The sequence below is a fragment of the Argopecten irradians genome, chromosome 3 (genome assembly GCF_041381155.1).
Source record: "Argopecten irradians isolate NY chromosome 3, Ai_NY, whole genome shotgun sequence".
NCBI classification, from domain to species: domain Eukaryota; kingdom Metazoa; phylum Mollusca; class Bivalvia; order Pectinida; family Pectinidae; genus Argopecten; species Argopecten irradians.
Window position 1 is genome coordinate 42,551,004 of NC_091136.1, and position 22,765 is coordinate 42,573,768.

The 22,765-nt window shown below is 34.7% G+C and overlaps 1 protein-coding gene across 5 annotated transcripts in view; it reads left to right on the forward strand.

Moving 5' to 3' along the window:
• The first annotated feature begins 658 nt into the window (after positions 1–658).
• The window catches only part of LOC138318660 (dynein axonemal heavy chain 6-like), an 84,736-nt gene continuing 62,629 nt past the window's right edge, over positions 659–22,765 (forward strand). For 4 of the 5 annotated variants that reach the window (XM_069261233.1, XM_069261235.1, XM_069261234.1 and 1 more), the window contains exons 1-17: positions 659–725; positions 1,234–1,664; positions 2,939–3,099; positions 4,583–4,734; positions 5,154–5,513; positions 7,094–7,120; positions 8,591–8,736; positions 11,740–11,907; positions 12,444–12,559; positions 12,755–12,817; positions 13,286–13,553; positions 14,012–14,195; positions 14,651–14,835; positions 17,471–17,551; positions 19,274–19,344; positions 19,885–19,905; positions 21,856–21,994. In XM_069261233.1, the coding sequence (XP_069117334.1) occupies positions 1,278–1,664; positions 2,939–3,099; positions 4,583–4,734; positions 5,154–5,513; positions 7,094–7,120; positions 8,591–8,736; positions 11,740–11,907; positions 12,444–12,559; positions 12,755–12,817; positions 13,286–13,553; positions 14,012–14,195; positions 14,651–14,835; positions 17,471–17,551; positions 19,274–19,344; positions 19,885–19,905; positions 21,856–21,994 (2,529 nt within the window). In that variant the 5' untranslated portion in view covers positions 659–725; positions 1,234–1,277. The remainder of the gene's footprint in view (positions 726–1,233; positions 1,665–2,938; positions 3,100–4,582; positions 4,735–5,153; positions 5,514–7,093; positions 7,121–8,590; positions 8,737–11,739; positions 11,908–12,443; positions 12,560–12,754; positions 12,818–13,285; positions 13,554–14,011; positions 14,196–14,650; positions 14,836–17,470; positions 17,552–19,273; positions 19,345–19,884; positions 19,906–21,855; positions 21,995–22,765) is intronic. The other variant, XM_069261237.1, reaches the window with a different exon arrangement.

Genomic DNA, 22,765 nt, shown 5'->3' on the forward strand with positions numbered 1-22,765 from the left:
CTCCAACGAGGCCTTTCAATCTCGTATAGACTATATATCTAGCTTTCGCTTGGAATGGTCTACGGCACCAAATGTAACAGGGCGAGAGTTGTGTGTCGCCAGCTGGGCTCGAACCTCCGACCTCGGACTTACATTTGTACTTGTCCACCGCTCTACCGACTGCATGAGCTAAAGGGAAATTCACCCTAGCGCGAAGGTAGAAGGCGACGGTACTATTAAGGTAGAAGGCGACGGTACTATTAAATCAGACCTACATGCCGATTCGCTGTTTCCATTGGTCTTTGTGCATTATCAGTCAAAATCATAGATATGCCACTTTTGTAATTATACATGGCTTTAATGTTTTCAGTTGAATGCCATTACTGGTCAGTTTATTGTTTGTTTTTTGGTTTGTTTTTTTAATTTGAGTTAATAAGTGCATGTGCTCCTTATCTTTCTGCACTTTTCGTCAATAAATCCAGATTTTTAAACTCTTTTATCATAACTAGATTCTAAATACGTTTCTCAAAATTTTATTAAATATGTATGAACTAAATAGCTGTTAACGAATCCGAAGCATAAACATCTACCTTAGTAACGTAATATTGAACACTAACTTGTGAGAATTGTTTGTATTTACCGCGGTTGGTATCACGCAAAGCATGCTGGGTATTGCCAAGATACATGTAAACTATCATGGCGGACTAGAGCGATGTTTGAACACGATTAGAAGGATATTGTGAATGGTAATCTTATAACTGGGGACAAGAAGTGTTGTCATTAACATAAATCGTGTATTAAGTTTAGCACATATTAATTTAACTTAATTTTTAGCTTCTACGACATTGTAGGCGTTTGAATAGGTCGATTTTAAATACAGACGTGCACAGTTATTGAGTTAGGCCTAGGCTAATGCAATGTCAACATTCCTCCTGAATCCAGATGTTGACAGGAAGTTCAAGACATATGATATTTTGATTGGGACCATTAACTATCATCTTCAATACTTACACATTTATTATACAAGACTTCAAATAATGGATATTACATGTTTTGAAATCAAAATCAAAATTCTCAATACATGTAGATACTTTTGTATACATAAATTCTCAATATCATGAACGATTTACTGTACAAGTCACTGTATAGTAGAGCAAACGAATTTTCTGACAATCATGTCACTATTAACATAAGAAGCCCCTAAGGTTCGAATTGATTGACAACTAACATTATGTTTCAAATTTATTATTCCAGATGATCAGACATTAAAGTTTGAGTGAGTTTACTGACACGCCAGTATGTCTGAGGCTAGAGGTGAGTCTCGGGCTAGCTATGCTAGTCAGAGCCAATACTCAGAATCCACCATCATCAATCAGGATATTACTGACCAGGCACTTTTACAGGCCCACAAGTCTAGCAACCAAGCTGCAAAAGTGGTCAGTTTTGCTCCTGGGTCAGGTCTTGAACGTGCAAAGACAGTTGAGGAACTGGGAAAGCAGCAGAGCAAGGGAATGCATGCTGGGAAGCATTTAGATCTGATGGAAAGACTGATTGATAGACCACATAATGCAGATGTGTTCAGAATGGTGAAAGCTTCACCCCGAGAAAATAAACAAGGGCAGCAAAGCACAAGCCCTTCAAAATCACCTTCCATTCCAAATGGCACTCAAGGTCCAACAAGACAGGTATGAAATGATGGTGTTGTAGTCAAGGACCTAAAGATAGATTATTACTCATAATTTTTAATTTCCATGCAGGCATGTAAAAATTATTGCACTGACAAGTTTAGCTTCATGTGGTCGAATGAACACTAATTTGTGCATTTGATAAATTTTAACATTTTAATTCAAATAAGTTTTTTTCTTATTAATTCACAATAATATTATTTATTTTTAAAAGCGGTAAACTTATCAAAAAATGATATAAAGAAAAATATTGTATTTTATACAGGGTTTTATAATCATACATAAATTAATATCTCAGACTATATTTCATTATTGGTATAGGAATGAAATCAATCTATTACATTAGGAAATACTAACAGATACTGCCCTGTGAAGAATGACAGTTATAAATACATTTAGTTAGATTGTTGTTTGTCCTCTACATTGTTTTGAGAATGGAAGGGAGATAAGTCTGTCTGTGTCCTATAATGGTACACACCTGATATACTTGTTGTTAGTTAAAAGATATGTACAGGTGAGTTGGGACTAGTGAGTCTGTCCAGGTATCTCTACTGACCAGGGTATACTGAGTGACACACCTGTGGGTAGTTTGTGATCACAGTTGAGTTGGGATGAGGAAAGTAGGGGGGACTTTCAAGGTGTATGACTACATAGGGTATACCTGCTACACCTGTTGATAGTTTGATATTTCTATCCATCACAGGTGAGTTGGGATTAGTAGGGGGAGGGTCGGGACTGCCCAGGTGTGTCCACTAGTTTCATTGTTATTTCCGTCCATCACAGGTGAGTTGGGATGAGGAAGTGGGGGGACTTTCAAGATGTCTGACTACATAGGGTATACCTGCTACACCTGTTGGTAGTTTGATATTTCTATCCATCACAGGTGAGTTGGGATTAGTAGGGGGAGGGTCGGGACTGCCCAGGTGTGTCCACTAGTTTCATTGTTATTTCCATCCATCACAGGTGAGTTGGGATAAGGATGGGTAGGGTTGGGACTGTTCAGGTGTCTAACTAGGGTACATACCTGATGTCAGTTGATAGCTAAACATGATTCTGTTATACCTGAATGATGGTACATCCCAATTTATTACATGGTGTTGATTTCATACTGAAAACTGTTTTGTAATGGAGATATATATCTATGTGAATATATAGTACAGGGTCTACATAGATCTACACATGTATGTGACTAAGTAGAGTCTTTGAGCGTCTTGTTGGGAAAAAATAAAGGCCATGTAAACCACAATGTTGATAAATCTTTTTTAATCTTACAGAGTCCTTTGATACCTCGACCTCCATCAGCCAAAACTAATGGTGCCCCGATGACAAGTTTCAGAACAACCATATTTAAACGTGACTACCAGAAGCGTCAGATAGATTTAAATCAACGTAACCAACAGCCCCCACTGGACCCGCCCAAACTCACTGTCAGCATGTATGTATCCACCAAAACCAACACTGTGTCGGGAATAACACAGATTTTTATACATCAGTAATAAGACTTAATTTGTAAATCAATTAATGGACGATCCTTATCAATACCACACACACATGTACCTCTCTGTTGATGATTCATCATTCTATATTATAACAAAAACAGGTTTATTTAAGTGTTTCATGACCTGTAAGTTGTAATATTTATTAGCTCGCCTATTCGAAGAATAGGGGGAGCTAATGTTGTCACCCTGGCATCAGCGTCAGTGTTGGCGTCCCATTTCACGTTAAAGTTTTTGAGCAAGTTTCTGTTTAGTCAATTGTTTAAGCTGAAGTCATCATAAATGTTTATGATTTTATTTTCCTAATGTGTATGGATGCTGAACGTGATAATACAACCAATTTGGGGCCCTTTAGGTTTTTTTTGAGTCTGTTAATTTGTCATATTTCCATGTTAAAGTTTTTGAGAAAGTTTCTATTTTGTCTATTGTTTAAGCTTAAGTCATCATAAATGTTTATGATTTTATTTTCCTAATGTGTATGGATGCTGAACGTGATAATACAACCAATTTGGGGCCCTTTAGGTTTTTTTTTGAGTCTGTTAATTTGTCATATTTCCATGTCGAAGTTTTTGAGCAAGTTTCTATTTTGTCAATTGTTTAAGCATAAGTCATCATAAATGTTTATGATTTTATTTTCCTAATGTGTATGGATGCTGAACGTGATAATACAACCAATTTGGGGCCCTTTAGGGGGTTTTTGAGTTTGTTAATTTGTCATATTTCCGTGTTTAAATAGTAAATACTTGAACATCAACTTCTTCTGAATAGGCCAGCTTTGCTGTTCTCCAACAGCTCTTGTTTTTATTTAATTATTGTTTTTTTTCTTTTAAGATGTCTGAGACAGCCTATACCAAAATAAAGTACAAAAAAGTACACTAAAAAAGTACATAAAAGTACTCTGCAAAAAGTTTAGGTCATAAAAACGTAAAAAAAAAGTACTCTAAACATTTCTCATACCATGTGAATAATTCTAAGTCCATAAAAAAGTACCAAAAAAGTACTCATACCATGTGAATAATTCCAAACAAAAGTACAAAAAAGTACTCTATAAGCATCATAAAAGTATGCTTTTCTGTACTTTATTTCGGTATGGGATAATCATAAATGGAAATGATAGTAATGAATTATAATTGTCTCGTATGATATTATAGTAATTTCTATTTAAAAGTTAATATTGTATATATATTAATAAGAAGCATTATGAATGAGCACTTCTAATCAGATGAACTGTTTGAATACATGTATATATTACCGTAGCAGTAAATCTTTGACACTTATTTCCTGCCATTTGTAAATTAGTTTTTGGGCATGTTTTCTACATGCCATTGGCTGTGTGGAACTTTCACAGAAAACTCTGTTTTGGAGATAGATCTAGCTAGTGACGCTGAATGATTTCAAAAGATGCTTGATTGTTCTATTTAGGCTCCACAAGAAGAAACCAAAGGTGGTATCTGTACCGATCACCCCAGCAGACGACATGGTGTCTGAGGGTGCTGAAGATCTTGAGATACTAGCTGAGTTAGTGGAACTTATGGGAGATTCAGGGGCCACTGAGACTGAAACAATTAGCAAAGGTATGCAAGATCTTATACCAAAAAAAAAAATCATCTAACAATCAAGAGTTGTTTTTTTCCTGAAAAGAGTTTTGTCTGAAAATCAGTTCTATATTCCCAATGCCAAAGCCCTAAATTGTGTCCTATCAAATCATGAGTTTCTTGAAATATTTTGAATTAAATAATTTTTAAAGATACTTTGATTGACATTCTATATTGGCCCATTTAAAACTTATTGGAACTAGCTATGGGTTGTGTATTTTTTAATTCAGTCATGTATTTTTCACAGCTGGAGAGAAATGAGCCTGAAAATTATGACTTTTTTTCGTATCAAGATATCTTGATTCTTCACTTTTTTTGCATGAGGGAATGCTTTTGTGATGGTTTTCATCCAAATTGAAAGTCATGAACTTATTAGATGTATGCCTTATCAAACTTAGATCTCGAAGCAGAGGAAGATGTTATGATGTCTAAACCCACTGCCCCACCAGAAATTCCCCCGGAGGAGAAAACTGTAACATTCAGTAAAGATGGCTCTGAGAGTTCTCCAACCAAATCCTTAACCTCTCGCGTATCAACAGGAAAATCCTTCGATGACGGTGTGACAGAGGATGAGGATATTGACGTGTGTCTTGTAAAATACCCGGGAGATATACCTATTATTGACACTGTAGCTCCGCCCCCTGTCAAAGCTCCACCACCCATTAAAGAAAAAGCTCCAATGACAGACAGATCTGCATCAACAATGCAGAAAGATGTACATGCGGGTTTAAAGAAGAGAACAAAATATGATGATACAGGTACAGTATTTATGTTATCTATCATATAAACCATATACATGTAATGACATTCAGGGGCGTAGGAAGCGGGGGGGGGGGGGGGGGGCAGGGGGGGGGCAACTGCCCCCCGTTCCCCAGGACGGGGGGCCAACATGTCTTTTTGCCCCCCCCACCCATTTTCGCCGACTGAAATTTTCTAAAAATGCTTATTTGAAAGAAAAAGGGTCCTCCTGCACATTTTTCGTACTTCATTCTAGAAAATATTCTGCTGCGCGACGCATTTCCTAAAACGTTCAAGCACAAAATGTCAAACCTTAAATAGTAAAAATTCAATACACATAAACTAGACTAAAAATGTCCATCAAGGGATTCTATATACTATTTAAAAAAATGTCTCTTAAAAGATCAATTTTTTTATGTCTTAGCGAGAAAATTAATACATTTTTTTATGTTACACAACAATGTGCCGATGGTGTGAAGCCGGTATATTCAGATTGAGTAGGGTTGCATAATGTTATGACGACACAATTATCATTTCTAAATGCAGGTAGCTTAAAATCGAAAAATTACCATGTTAAGAACGTTTTATGATCATTAAACTTTATCGTAAAACTCATCTCAGCCATTCTAAATCGTAATTTTTTTCCTGGGAGAGACCCCCGGACCCCCCTAACACCAAATTCTTGCGCCTTTGGACGCTTGCAAATTCATCAGAATGCATCGTAAAAACTCATCTAAGCCATTCTAAATCGTAATTTTTTCCCTGGGGAGACCCCCCAAACACCACGCTTTCGGGCGATCGCAAAATCATCAAAATACATACAACTCATGCCGGGGGTCACCCTCAAACCCCTAATAAAACACCCAAATCTCGCGCCTTCGACGCTCACACGCTAATTTGGCCAATTTGCGTATTCGTTAATTTCCTTTCAGCGACCCCACTGTCTATAAAAGTGTACAAGGATTAAATTTAGTGATATATGAAAAATGTACATAAAGCATATATTATATGGTTGGAAGTTGAATTAATCTCCTCCTGTAGGTGTGGGGGGGGGGGGGGGGGTGTTTACAAAATATTGAGGACCTTTGACCCCCCCCAGTTTTCAGACCATACATGGTACATGACTTGAGCCTGATTTAGAGTTGAATATAATGCATGTTAGAATAGGAATAACAATTCTACTGTTAACAGACTAAAAGTTTTAAGGTGACATTAATCTAAAAAATATATTTGCTGGAAGCATTCTGCTAATTCTTGATACAGTAATATATTAATTATATTTTTTTGTTGTTGTCTTTTACATTAAGTTTTACATGTGCCCGATCCTTTTTAAATCGATCTGTTATACCCCATTAAATTGTATAGTTATATATCTGATTTATCAAATTGTGTATTAGATGCACAAACTGGTACCTTTTTTTCAATTTGATAAATTTAAGACCCTGTCATAAATATCTTATTTATGGTTATACATGATTGAAAGCACTTATAAAATGATTCTGGGATAGAGAATTAAAGCTTTTCATTCCTGAAATGGTAAAACTTAACACAAACTTATCCTGATAACTAACAAATGATTTGTATATATTTATAACTATAGTACGACAACTCGACGGTATTACATTCGGTAAGAATACTAATATAGCTGTCAGTTAAATGTTGTATTTATTTAATTAAAACTTTTTTGCATGTTGCTTACACTTACACGTTTGTTATTTTGGCCTAAAACAGATTTTATTCATGTTATCCCTCAACAAATATTTGAACTCTGCCTACTATAGGGCTGGAACAGTTCATTATCAAATTACAGGGATTAATATATAATGAATCAGTGGTTGTCTGTGTATTGCTGGTTGGTCTGCTTGTCTCAGTGAGTTTTCTAAGATGTCATTATTCATCCCTTTACCTTGAGCTTCTGTTATATGAATCATGATTCTGTTAGTTTTCCTCTACGATATTATAGTTATGGTGATGACATGAGATATAAGCTCATGGACCCTTAGTTTTACATGCGTGATTTATATATATCTTGATCCTCCATTGTGTATGCTTTTCCAGTTGTCTGCTAGTCTACTCTTGTATTCTCAGTAAATACCCTCTTACACTACCCAAATATGCCAAGTGCAGCATGTATATATACATCATATTAAAAAAGTGTATAAAAATAGTCCTGAAATATTTTGGAAACTTATCTATGAATTTCATGACCTATATGAAATATGAATATGGCTGGTACAACATATTTTCAGATAAAGATTTATGTTTTTCAAATGTCTGTGATTTACCATTTCTGTAGTTATTGGTGAATTGATATCAAAGTTTCTTTAGAATTGAAGAACATCTGAATTTCCCATTTGTAAGCATAATAAAATAGTATATCATCAATTCATAAATTTATTGGATGTTGTAAAAGAATATAAATTTTGACTTTGTTGGTGATGAAGTTGTTCTAAACATTTTATGCTTATTTTTTTAACTTGCAGTGCATCTGAGAGTTATTGAAATTGTTGGGTTTTGGATGTTTTCCTTTCCAACTTTCAATTTATTTAATGATATAATTAAGGGAAAAATGAAATGTTAATTAATTTACTGTCAATTTGAAGGGAGATAACTCATTTACTGCATGAAAATGACATTTATAGCATGTTAAAGGTTTACTCATACCAGGGGAAATAACTCAAACGCTACAGGAGTATTACAGTTATGACATATCAAGAGAGATCATTTTCATGTTGGAAAAAATACATGTAGTTCAGACTAAAACAAATGGAGATAATCTATTGGATAGAAAGTACTTTAGTTTGACCCATACTAAGTGAAATTACTCCCATGTTGCATGTGTTTTTCATGCAGTTATGACATATGAACCAGAATGATCATTTTCATGCTGCATAAAAAAGAAGCTCTGACTAAAAGAAGGGGTGACAACTTATTGTATAGAAAGTGTATGTACAGTACTAGCTACATATAGTTAGACTTACATATGGGGAGGTTTCACAAGTTTTATCATAAAAAAATATCAAATCAGTTACAGCTTGTGTCAGGGGAGATAAATCACATGCTGTAGAATAATTCTTATTTTTTCTATCCAATGCAGTTCCTGAGAATGATGATATGGTTCACAACTTAATTCGTCTGCGAGAGCGCCTTGGTTGGGAGTCTGAGATCCCTCGTCATGCTCCTGGTTGTAAGGCCAGTATGATGACATTAAGGAACATTCCTGAAGAAGAGGCCGAAAACATTGTATGTGTTTCATTGTTTATATCCATATAAAACAGGAAGTGTTTTTGTATATTTTACTATGAGTTTCTTGTTTAGAATTATTTAGGTGTTTCCAAAAAATATAAATTAGAAACTTGGTTAAAATTAAAAATTCCCCATAACAATGTCAATCAAGATCCTGGAGTTCACCTATATCATGGCTTCTAGTATTAATATCATAAAAGAACATAGAGTATGTAGATTTTAATCTTGGAATACAGTCAAAACTCGTTATCTCAAAATTCAATGGACCAACGAAAATAATTTGACTCATCCGGAATTTGACTCAAACATAATGTCATTAGGTTTGATCAGAACGTGGTTTTCTATGGTCATTATCTTAAGACTATTACAGCCGGGTACATGTCTATTACCGTGATCAGCAATTATGGTGATTTTCCAACGAATAAGGTTTCTATTAAATAATTTTAGTTATATGTTTTCAGATGATTCTGGACTTAAGATAATATGATCGTCATAATAACAGGCATGCACCCTGATTTCCCGTAGGTGGTATACTGACTTCAGTGGTTCATACTTCAAACTTATACGTAATATAGTAGCTGAACAAATAAAAGCAAGTATCTTTCTTATTTCAGAATTTAATGGTATTTCAAAATAATAACATAGCAAAATAAACAATAGTTTTCACCTACTGTAAGCAGACTACACTCTCCGTTTCCGGCTCTCGCAGATACTGGTTAATACAATTCACGGTAAATGAACCGAAAGTAGATTTCTATACCAACGAAGAAATACATGACTAAGATACTAGTACATATGCAATGACTAGTTAAACATTTAACATTGTGGGTTTGTGAAATTATTTTGTACAATCAACATTCCATACAAGCCTTAGAAAACTGTTTCGTTTCTAATGATTCCTAAGCAAACACTCTTCCGGTCATGATCAGCCACGCTGGTCCAAAGGGACTTGTAACGTAGGTTGTGAGAAAGTCTGTTGTGTATACATGTGTACTAGGCCTATATACTATATAAAAGGACAAGTGAACCAACGGTTCGCTTGGAAGAGGTACACCTGCCTCTACAAAAGTCGCAGGTATTCCGTCAAACATGGATAAATATGTATATATTTAATACTAATATATTCTTAAACAAATTTTCGATACGGAAAACACAACTTCAGACACGAAATAATATATTAAAGTGAACAGTCGGGCAAGGATGGCTAAAGTCAGTAAAAATGGTGTGAATGTATCCAGTATAATTTCTTATGAAATGGAAAAATAAAATCTCTCGTCAAAATCTGTCTGCGTACGAAGAAATTAATTTAAAGTATGGAAATTCTAAAACGTCCTCCCGGCTCACTATGTCCGTGGTTACATTTCCACGCAGCCTCGCTTTCAATGCTTTCAATTTTTCTTTACTTTACCATCTGGAACTGGGAAACTAAGCAGAACTTGGCCGTCGTATTAATATGCGAGAACTTTTGGAAGGCCAATGAACGCATTTAGACTGGTTTTCTTTGCCCGACTATTCACTTTAACATACCTTTATTTCATTATGAACGTGGAAAATGCAGTCAGATATCCTCACTGTCGTTATGCCTGTCCAGTGAAATCTAGGTCAAAGGCACTCATATTCCCTTGTAACAAATTTTGTATGCATTCATTTCACTTTCTGGTGATATTTTCCCATTGCAAATACAAATAGGCTATCTCCGATAACGCTTTCATTAATCCAATCCAACAACTAAGCGAGGAATCACACTTTTTTATCCAGCACTCGACTCTTGTTCGTATAATCCGCCATATTGTAATTGATGATGGGTACCTTTTTAGTGTACTCGCCCTTACCCGATACTGCACTGAAATTCTGTACCCAGACTCTGTATAAATTAAGTTTCATGGTTAAGGTTCTTAGAAGTACCTTTATTTGAAATACACGTATCATTAATTGAAGAATCTAACTTAAGTCGAGACTCTAATGTTTTACTTTACCGTTACCACATTAATATTGTAGCTTTTAGTATACAGGCACTGTGTATATGGGGTTTCCAGTTCGGGTCCGGGTATGGGGTACACAATATCCACTCAAACGTGTTTAACCTAGATTTCAGTGGACAAGCAAAACGACAGCGAGGAAATCTGACTGCATTTTCCACGTTCATAGTGAAATAAAGGTATGTTAATATATTATTTCGTGATTGAAGTTGTGTTTTCCATGTAGAAAATTTATTTAAGAATGTATTGGTATTATATATATACATATTTATCCATGTTTGACGGAATATGGGCGACTTTTGTAGAGGCAGGTGTACCTCTTCCAAGCAAACCGTTGGTTCCCTTGTCCTTTTATATAGTATATAGGCCTAGTACACATGTATACACAACAGACTTTCTCACAACCTACGTTACAAGTCCCTGTGCGCTGGTCGAGCCATGCTGAGTGTGATTGTGTAAGCACAGGTCGTGTCTATGTACAGGTAAGTCACAATTGTAAAGTGACTCTAATTAGGAACCCAGACTTGAGAGCATTATTAAACAATTCATAATTAGAAATCATAGTTGTAGTATGTTTCCAAAGGCCTGCATATACCGATCGCGATATGTGCAGGTAAACCAATCATGTTACGACAAACCACAGGTGAATTTCATTTGCTTGTGGCTATGATTCATTTACATAATTGATTTTTTTTTTAATTTAAAATTTTGACTGAAATTGACTTTGAGATAGCGATTATTTTTTTCGCCGAATATTTCTTCTAGGGACGAGGAATTGACTTTGACTCAACCAGAGTTTCGAGTCATCGAAATTCGAGTCATCCGATCTTAAAATACATACACAAAGAAGGAAAAAACATGGGACTTCAAAATTAATTAGACTCAACCGGAATTTCGACTCAAGCGATTTTGAGATAATGAGTTTCGACTGTATATCAAAATAAATAAAATGGAAGTTGTCACACTTTTAATATATAAATTCACAAACCAAAATGATTATACAGTACATTATTTGTTACAGGTTGGATCTAAGTACAAAGAAGATGATGGGGATTTTGTATATTGCCTGCCTAAATGGCGTAAAAATCGACGGGCCCGCTATGACCCCTACGACCTTCAGGTTGTATCAGCCAACACTGCAAGGTCACACAAGGTGTACTATACCGTGACTGCGTCCTTCATCACCACGGTGAGTACATATAATAGCTTAAATATTTATTTGGAAGGAATCTTGACTGGGACAATATATAAAACAGAATCTTGTTGTAGAACAAATGACAGGATAACAAGGGCAGTTGTTGCACATTCTGGTTTTTGAACTTTTGAGTTTTGGGGTGAGTTCAGATTTTGAATATAATAGAAAAAATCCCAGCTAAAGAAGAAAACCTTGTTTCACCAGTAATTACAAAGCTATTGAAGGTTATCTTTTTTCTAATTTTAGCTTTATATGTATATACATGTATATACTTTTGAAACATTATAAATTAAGGTAAGCTTCATCATCGGTATTGTGTGTACCAATTCAAAAGAATACTTATAATCTATTGATTACTTCACATTGTCAGAGTCAGTATGGGCAAAACTTGGGTGTAGATGAGTCTTGTTCTGTCAAAGTTATTCTGCCAAACAGTTTTTCATTGCCATATTGCCTCGAAGATAAGGCGTTTGGACTGCTCAATACATGTATTGGTATAGTATTTTGATATTTGTGTTGTACTTATTTAGTGTACAATGAAAGAAGATGGCAGCACTGAGTCGGTAAACGACCCTGCCCTCTGGTGGCTGTGGGAGAGACGACTTTTCTACATGATCCATCTACTTCCTGTGTTTGTAAAATTCAGGTAAGTGTTTAATTAAAGTTTCACTATGTTGTTTAGCTAATAAAGCCTAAAAGCATGGTTCTAAATAGGAGAAATAAAATCCTTCTTCTGTAGAGTGTGTTGCTGTAAATGATGAGATATCCTTTTGGGCTTAAGTTTGATATTACCCAAAGCCAAAAGCAACAGTTTCAATTTATAATTATATCTTATTTTCAGATTGTGGAAGACTTTTAAGATGTGGAAAAGAAATGTCCGTCTTCAGAAAAGTGCAAAGAGCAAGTGAGTAAAAAAATAAACTTATAATCACACTATTTACTTGGACCTCATTGTTCCTGGAGCTCTACTATTGCTTTTGTATTTTGTAGAAGATAAAAAGTACTTAAATCAAAGGTTCTTCAGCTGTACAATTAACAACGCTTTCATTCAGAACCATGAAACTTTGTCACTTTCATATGTAATGACTAGTTAAGTTTAGTTGATGCAGTTTACCAGCCAGACGTGAAACAATATATGTAAATAACATTAGACTTTATAACAATGTGTACAATTTCTACCTGGGCTATAATGGTGACCTATTGCAATAAAACCACTTTATTTTCGTATATGTAATATTTCACTTCTTTGTGTCACCTGTCATCTGTAGTCAGCCTCATATCAGTAAGTTTGAATATCAGAATTATTTGACAGTAACTTACAGAGTTATTGCCCTTTATCATGTGAGTGTGAACTTACAAAATTCCATTGCAGAGTTGTACTTTACAAGAGCCTATTTGTGGCAAATGAGGTACTCCAGGGGTGTCTAATCCACGTGCGGAGCCTGTGTGAGGCAGCATGTGGAAGTAATAAGGGGCTTGGGGATGGTGAAAGTGCCGTGTCACTCATCAGTATGGACCGTGGGGCAACCTTAACTCTACAGGAGTTTAAAGAAATTCAGGAGAAGCAAGGAAAGGTGGCCCTGGAGAAACTGAATGCACTACGTCGTAAAATCATTGACATTGTCTGGGAATCTTGTGCTGTAAGTAGTAATGTCATCTGTTTATGAAAGACCTTTAGGTTAATTTCTTAGATTTTTATTAGGTTGATCATGACAGTTATCCAATAAAAAGCAACACATGTTCTTATTGGGCAGATAAATGGACAGCATAAAGGGGTGTCTCAAAAGGATATTTTGTATGGAAATAATTCAAGATGGTTGTCAGGAGTTTTGATTGGTAATACAGCTGCTTGTTATATAACTGTTGTACAATGCTGATACTGTTTGGTTGAAGTTAATTTTTGATCACCAAAATTAATGTGATTTGAAGCTTTTCTACTTTAATTGAAAACATATTAATAATTATCATAGATTACATTGCCTCCATAGAAGATTTATTTTATTAACAGGTTTGTTCTAAAAGTTACAAAATTATCTAATATAAAATGGAAATTTAGCTGAAAAGAAAGAAGATGGATATTTAAACTTTTTTTTTCCAGACGGTAGCAGAGATGGAAGGTATAACTCATGGTATACGATCAGAAGGAGTCAAAAAAGTCATTGTCAAGGAACCAAAAGAGGAGGAGGTCAAGGTCGTAACCGCCAAATCAAAGCTACGCTCAAAGTATGCGGCTGATATACCACTGCCTGAGACAAAGGCAAAGAAAAATGACGACAAAAAAGGTAAGCATGAAAATATCCAGACTATACAAAGGTGATTTGTTGTGTTCTGTATTTACCTATGAAGGAGTTATCTGTTCTTGTGGGTAGGTATTGATTCAGAATTGCTGTTTCATTTTTGCAAACATATTGTTATATTTTTCAGAGAAAATGACATCATTTTAATTAGTGCATAAACCTCTGATGTAACAATCGAATATACACCCTCAAGAGCAGATAACTCTATATGATATGACAGAATGTAGCTTATCCCTGAAGCTTTGTTTTCTGGTCAAAGGTTCTTCAAGATGTGAAGATGTCAAATTTATTCTTGATGTTTCAAATATTTATTGCATAAATAAATATCATTTTATCCAGCATTGATACTAACATTCATTCGATTAAAGGTTTTCTCTCTACTTGATGATAGATTTTGTTGTTTACTGACAAATCTTATTATTGTATATGGTTTATGATAGTGGTCAAACCGCTGTATGCTGAGATTGCTGAGTGGAGGAAGATTCTGAATCGATTGTCTGGATTCCTACGGTCCATTGACTACCTGATATTGGAAATGTTACGGAGACTGGTTGTTACAGCTGTGCGACACTTGGTAGATCACCTTGTGTCTTCGTACAACGTAACTGACGAGGACGAAGAAAAGGTAGGCCTTCATTTCAAAATAAGGATTTAATTTATTGGGAGTTTTACACTGTCAATTGCGTAATTTTAAAATTCATTATATTTTTAGCCCACCATCATCAGATGGTGGGCTATTCAAATAGCTTTTCGTCCATGGTCCTCCGTCCGTCCTTTCGTCCATTAACATTTCTTCTTATCGCTATTTCTCACAAAGTACTGAAGGGATCATTCTCAAATTTCATATGTAGGTCCCTCTATGGTCCTAGTTGCACATGTTGCATTTTGGGACTGATCGATCAACAAGACGGCAGAAAGGACGCAATCTTGGATATTGATAGTTGAATTTGCTACCACTATTTCTCAGAATGTCCGGAAGGAACATGTCTCAAATTTCACATGCAGGTTCTCTTGGGCCATAGTAAGTTGTGCATATTACAGTTTGTAACAGATCAGTGAACAAGATGGCTGAGAGGCCGCCATCTTGAATATAGATAAATGAAGTTTGTTTCAGCTATTTCTCAGAAAGTTGTTTCGGCTATTTCTCAGAAAGTACTCATGAATGATCTGTCTCAAATTTTATAAGTAGGATGTAGTCAAAGTTTGAAAAGCAGTAAGAAGATCCCTCTTTCCATTTTCAGACATAGATCATTCTTTGGTGGGCGCCAAGATCCCTCTGGGATCTCTTGTCTTTCATATAGTAACATTTTCATAAGAAAATGGAGAAAGTCTAGCCCCAGGTCAAAATGTTTTAGACATTCAGAACAGATTCAACTTTCCTAAAATGACATTTGGCCCTTGGATTTTGTTTAATTTAAACTTTCTATTATTAAAGATGCTTCACCGCTGACAAATGGTATTTTTAGGGCGAGCAGAGTACGCTCGCCCTATTGTTTTCCTTGTCGTGTGTAGAGTCTGTGTACATCCGTTATGCCTAGTGCGCATGAAATACCGGAAGTGAGATCTACGTATTGAATAACTATATTCTGTTGGTCTTTGGCTTATGGTTACATACACAGCTTATGATTACATAAACATAAATTAAATATTAACTCTTTTGCAACGATTTACATATGCAATTGTCAGTAATCAAGAACGTACCTGGATTAAACACTTATCACAAAAATACGTTTGGAACTGGAAGCGTATAATCATAAAAACGCTTGCATCTCTCTTTATATTCAAGCACCTCGCCGATTTTGTACACCAATGTGCATTAAGGTTTAAATAGTCGATAAAGGATTATGGAACTGGAAGCGTATAAACATACAAACGCTTGTATCGCTCAAGAAATCCAAACACCTCACCGATGGTGTATTAAAAAGGGTTCAAATAGTCGATAAATATAGACGCATTGTGAAGCGCATTATCATACGAGTGAAACAAAAAAAAAAGACAATATAAAATATCAGTCTGGGTGTCTGACCTCTAGATCTAATGTACCCCAGAAAGGCGTTCAAGCATGGCACAGGTGAGTCACCATGTGCACAGAGACTAGACAGTGTTCTAGCGGACGACTATTTTGAACAGCGAATCAAGTCTTGAGTCTATCGTATCAATGTCTATATAATAATAAACACGCTTCTATGTAACAAAGAACACACTTAACAAAGTTCAAAGGTATTTCACATTTAAAGTTCTGAGGAAGTAAAGGAATGTATTTATTACAATACACCAAGGGTGTAAACCATCTCCTTGTAATAGTCCCAGAGATAATGAGCGAAAGTGCTATGTACACGGGGACACCTGTTGCCGAGGATTATTTCATACTGGAAATTAGGGTTAGGAAGTAGTTAGCGAGCACTTAATGTCTAACAGACATATTTCTAGTTTCACTATTAAAAACAGGAGCAGACGATTTAATATTTTTCTTCAGTTACAAAAGTTACTTACTTTACACCATTACCACCATTGAAAAGTTTGAGCTTCTAATTTTACTTCAAGTTAAAAATATGAAAAATAATTAATTGCATCCCGAAAAATATCCGTACCACTATATCCTATGTGAAATGAACTACTGAATGCGCATGTACCAAAGGCAACATAAATTATTTTATATTATTTTTTGTTTTAATTAGACTATAATATACACGATTAAACACTGATTATTGTTCAAATGATGAATATCACTTTTGGTCTGTCGGCGGTGGATCATCTTTAATATGATCAATTCATATCAAGTACATTGAATAAGAAATCTATTGGAAATAAAAACAATTGTTTAAATCTTTACTTAAAGTACAAATCTGATGTTTTCAACTTTTGATTTATCCTTGTGGTTTTAACCAGCATACAGCTATTTTCCTCTACAAAATCAGCTTTTGTTTAATCTAATGTTACATCTGTGTACAGTCAAAAACACCCCAAAATTCCATATCACAAGCCAGCAGATTTCTAGTAAGTATTTTCAGTGAATCTCTGCCCCATGTCCCTATCCCTGTCCCTGACCCTCCCCTTTATTCCTTTTCAGCTGTATTACTAATGTTGAATTGTTACAGTAATGGAGAGCATTTCCTTGGACCTAATTCCATCCCAAATTGTGTTGAATAATGATTTCCCAGAAACTCCAAATTGGTAATGACTAATTTCCTTAACATTATTTCGTTGACCTATGACTTTTCAACTTTTAAACTATCCCCCATTGTCAATTTTTGTATCAGGCGTCATCTTATGTTCCTTCGTCGAAAAGCAGCAGTCCTGAGCCAGAGGAAGATGAGGTTCCTCAAAAACCTGTCAAAACGGTAGAGCAATCAGGGGCGATAACTCTGGAGTGTCTCAAAGCTTATAATGCTATTCCATAACTAATACTGTTGTTTTAATCCTCAGATACGTTTGTTTTGAGATCATATTTAACAAAACGGGAGTTTTGTTGGAATGATTACATTTTGTGTGCTATTTCTTAATATAATAATTTTTTTGAGTATCTTGTGATTGCATATTTTGTTATGTCTTTTTATATGAATTTGATTACATGTAATCATATATATTCTGGTTTTTGTATATGTGTATAATGTTAATACCAAAATTGATGCATATATTCTGAACTATCATTATGCAAATAATTTGCATATTTGAGTGTGTTTTAAGGTAGCTCCATACTTCTGGGAAAACGTATGTCATTTTTTCTAACAGGTCTTGTTTTTTTGCATTTTTCATGCAATTTCAAATCTGTAAAGAAAAATGGGTGTTCTAGAGCTATTTGAGCTTGAAATAAACCATCCGTGCAAATTTGCTGGCCGAAAATAGAAAAATTCATAAAATTAAGTTTTCTGTAACATAAGGGTGAATGTAGTCTCGATCCTGTTGATTTTTTGTCCTATATTTCTGATGATAGAACAATATACAAAACTATTGTAGTTCTACAAATGATAACTAATATTCGTTATTTGCCAGGACAGTTTCTATACATAATTATCATGTTTTGCCATATTATCAATGAATAGGTCATATGAATTGGCGCGGTTTTCAAAAGTATGGACCTACCTTAATTGACTCTGACTTTGCCTGAGAAAGCTTTGTGTTTTCTCATGCATCTATTCCATTATATAATCCCAATGAAAAATAAAATAACTACCACAACCTGTACTTACAGGGGTAGATAACTCTGATTCACACAAAACTATGAAAAAAATACAGGGATGTACAGAATCAAATATTGAAGTGTGTCAGTAAAGACAGAGGGACAATAGCCTGCAAGTGTTTATTTAATCAAATTCCTGATGGGAGTTTAGACTTCTTTGACTCTGACCTTGCCCTTGTTTTGAATGACATTCATTCCAAATAGCGGTAATACAAAACCCATTTCCGTGTCCTTAAATGTTGCTTGTATCATCACTCATCTCGTCTCAAAAGACAATTGCTGGTAATATGAGGAAGTTTTGTTTGCATCTTAAAGAAGGCAACAGCTTTATTGTCCAAATTTTGGTTGACTTTATCAAATACATTGCCTTTGCATTAACTTTATGGGAATTGATATGAATGTGCTTGACTGTAAATATATATGAAAACCTAATAATATTATTAGTAAACTTTTTTTAACTAGTTTGAAACCTTTGAATATATTAAACTTTAACCGTGTGCATGTAGTCTGCTATTGTATTGTGTTAATTTTGCCTTGTCTGACCTACACTAACTATTTTTGGTTCATATCTTCAGTATTTATAGAGAGAAAAACAAAACAGTTGGTATATATTTTAGAACCAATTTGAAACAATTTGTATCACTTGTTGGCCTGGACCATGATAAAAGTATATGAGTGGTCAATAATGTAGTATATAGTTCATATATTACAATTTGAGGTGAGTGACAATATGCGATTTTCTATATCTCAAAATTTTACAGAAAAATGCCAAAAAGTTTTTTTTTCAGAAAAATTTCATGTGAACCACAGGGTAATAAGCTTAGTGAATAGCTTGTGCTGATTAAGTGTTATATTAAAGCCAACTTGTATATTGTTATTACAGGGAAGTTACCATGGTTCTGAGTATGATGATGATGAATCTCTGTCCACTATGAGTCGGCTGGATTTCTCCAGGTAAGTAACCATGGTTACAAAGTTGAGAACTTTGTCAAGCTTTCTTATTAAAATTTTATCTAATCTCTTGGTTTAATTATATATTAATAATTATAGAGGATTATAGAAAATATACACATCATTTTAGCTCCATTAGAAAATATCAGTGCCAAAAATTAAGAGGCCAATTTTTAATATATGATTATTTTATCATGATTGGTTGTTAAAATTTGATATTTATGCTTAAATCAAAATCAAATTGTTAATGAAGTGAATTTTTTCCATTGTTACTAGTTATCTATGATCTGATGCAGTCAATTTTTTTTTTCTAATCTCCAGGACTTATTATTTATTTTTTGAAGCTCTGAAATTCTTATGAACTTCATGCCTCATTGACTTTCAATACTTCTAATGTGTAAATTATAAGACCCTTAATTCTACTGTTTATTTTTGCTCTGTAATGTTCAGGTCTCATAGACCTTTTTCTGGTGTTCAGTGACATTGATATTATTTCTCAGGCCCTTTGTACCTTTTGTTTTGATTGGCAATATTTTATTTCAGGCGACAGAAGAATCTTAAGACGTAAATAAGTTTGAACATGTTGAGTTGTGATAATACACCTATAGTGTTTTCTGTGTCACTGTCTCTTGTTATAATTACATGTTAATTAAACTGTGTTGATGTGATTAGTAATAAAAACTGTCTAGTGTAATTAATCAAATCTGGCCATTGCAAATTATAATAGAAAAGTATGTGAGAAAATTTACCAATAACCTATATAAAATTACGTGATTACACTTATAACAAATACCTGTAGATAATTGTGGGTTTATTTTATTATCCCCCGCCCAACGAAGTTGGCGGGGGATATACAAATGAGTTCCGTCTGTCCGTCTGTCCGTCCTTCCGTCTGTCCGTCAGTACGCATTGTTTCCGGAGCATAACTCTAAAACCAGTAGAGATATTTCCATGAAACTTCTTACACACATTGGTCTTATGGTCTAGTAGTGCCTTTTGCTATTTTCAGGTTTTCATTTTTAGCATTTTTTCCGTAACCATGGAAACATTGCTGAAAATATCATATTTTTGTACCAGGTTCGTTTCCGGAGCATAACTCTAAAACCAGAAGAGATATTTCCACGAAACTTCATAGACACATTGATCTTATGGTCTAGTAGTGCCTTTTGCTATTTTAAGGTTTTCACTTTTTGTACTTTTTTCTGTAACCATGGAAACATTGCTGAAAATGGCAGATTTTTGTGTAAGAATCGTTTCCGGAGCACAACTCTAAAACCAGCAGAGATATTTCCATGAAACTTCATAGACACATTGTTCTTATGGTCTAGTAGTGCCTTTTGCTATTTTTAGGTTTTCACTTTTTGTGCTTTTTTTCTGTAACCATAGAAACATTGCTGAAAATATCATATTTTTGTAGCAGGTTCATTTCCGGAGCATAACTCTAAAACCAGCAGAGATATTTCCACAAAACTTCATAGACACTTTCTGTTTATGGTCTAGTAGTACCTTTTGCTATTTTTAGGTTTTCATTTTTTGCACTTTTTCTGTTACCATGGAAACATTGTTGAAAATATCATGGTAAATGGTAAATGTTACTTTGCAAAACTCCACCCATCTTTGTGTATATAGTCTAATATAAATGTCAAGGCTGTATACCTGATTCAACAATTGCAGCCCCGCTCTACTTGAATTATACTCCATCTTTCTTTAGCTCAACTTCCCTTTTCCTGGTTTTTTTCATACACATAAGTCTCCACAATCAAACTTACTTCAGCTTTGATATCTCCATTGGCGGGGGATCAGAATGACTATGTCCTTGTTGATTTTAATTCTAAACATGTTCTGTATATATAGTAATAACAAGTTTGATTTGAGTTTTTATTTTGTTGTATGACAAATTTGTCATAATTTGTTATTGTCGTTTGTATTAATAATAAATTTAACTTTTAACTTTAAAAGATAATAACTTAAACATTTATCAATGATTTTTATGAATGCCAACATTGAAAAAACAATTTGGTCAACCTGACAGCTGTGTACAAACAAATATTATGTTAAATAAAATCTAAAATGAAATCTCAGTCTAATTGGACCAAACAGTGGAAGTTTAGTGATGTGTGATTAGACCTGTAGTGTAACCATTGATAGAGATGATACATTCTGTGATGTGGTGTGTGTAGTATACTGACTGTCCTACAAATCATCATTATTATATAAATACAATTGTACTACTTCACATTTCCTTCAATAAGTAATATCTGCATTATCTAGATATTTTGAGTGGTATACATTACCTAAACAAAACAAAAAAATGTCTGCAAATTCAAATACATGTAAAGTCTTATTCATTGTCATTTGTCTCGTGTGAAAATTCAGAAACAAATCATCATGTACTTACAACTGTAGTTAATCTTTTTATGTGAAGAAGCTGAAGATAATCACATTACGTGTTATATTGCCTAGAACATTTAACGCCATAGTCAGATATTACAGGAGTGGTTTATGATTTTCCAGACCCATGTCTGCTGTCAGCACCTCCAGCAATGTGCCAGCATACGCGCGGAAACAACAAAAATCAGAGCAAGGATATCTTATCCCCCATTTTGACTTTGATGAACCAGAATTGTTTGAAGGACCACCTGATGCTGATGAGGTAAGTTCTTTGAAAGAAGGTATAAAAAATTTATTTAATTTATTTTACTTGCAAAAAATTTTTTTATTTATTCCTTTCCATATTCTATCCAAAATGTAACCAGGGGGTTACTGAAGGATAATGCTTTTCCAGTCACCATGATACTGTTTATGACTGCCTTAACCTGGACACCATTCAAACCCTGAACAATATGTACCATGAGGCAATAGTACATAATCAACATACCGTATAAATAGAAGTAGTTACTGGGGATTGGACACATGTAGTTTGATGGGCGCATATTGGGTACAAATGTACTTTACAGAGAATTTAAAACTACAGTGGAACCTCCCAAAACCGAACCTTCTCAAAACCGATCACCTCTAGAAACCGAACATGGATGCCATGTACGGAATAAATTCCTCTTTATTAATAGTATATAAAACTTCCCAAAACCGATCCCTCCCAATTCCGAATACCGGGCCGATTTTGAGATCGGAATAGTCAAATGTAACTAAAATATACTTCTGAAAACCGGCCTTACCTGAGCGACACCGATAGATTACATTGAGGTCTGATCAACCGACCGTGAAATACACACGTACCTGTACCATAGATGTTGCATGCCATGTCCTTGGGCATGTATATAGATGTGAATGGTTATAGATACACGGTAATTTTACCCGAGATGGTGGTGTAATTATTTCATCATGCCTATTGTTTAGATATCTAACGAAGGTCTACCATGTGGTTTCTTTACTGTAAGAAAACAAGCAGAGCTAGTAATAAAGA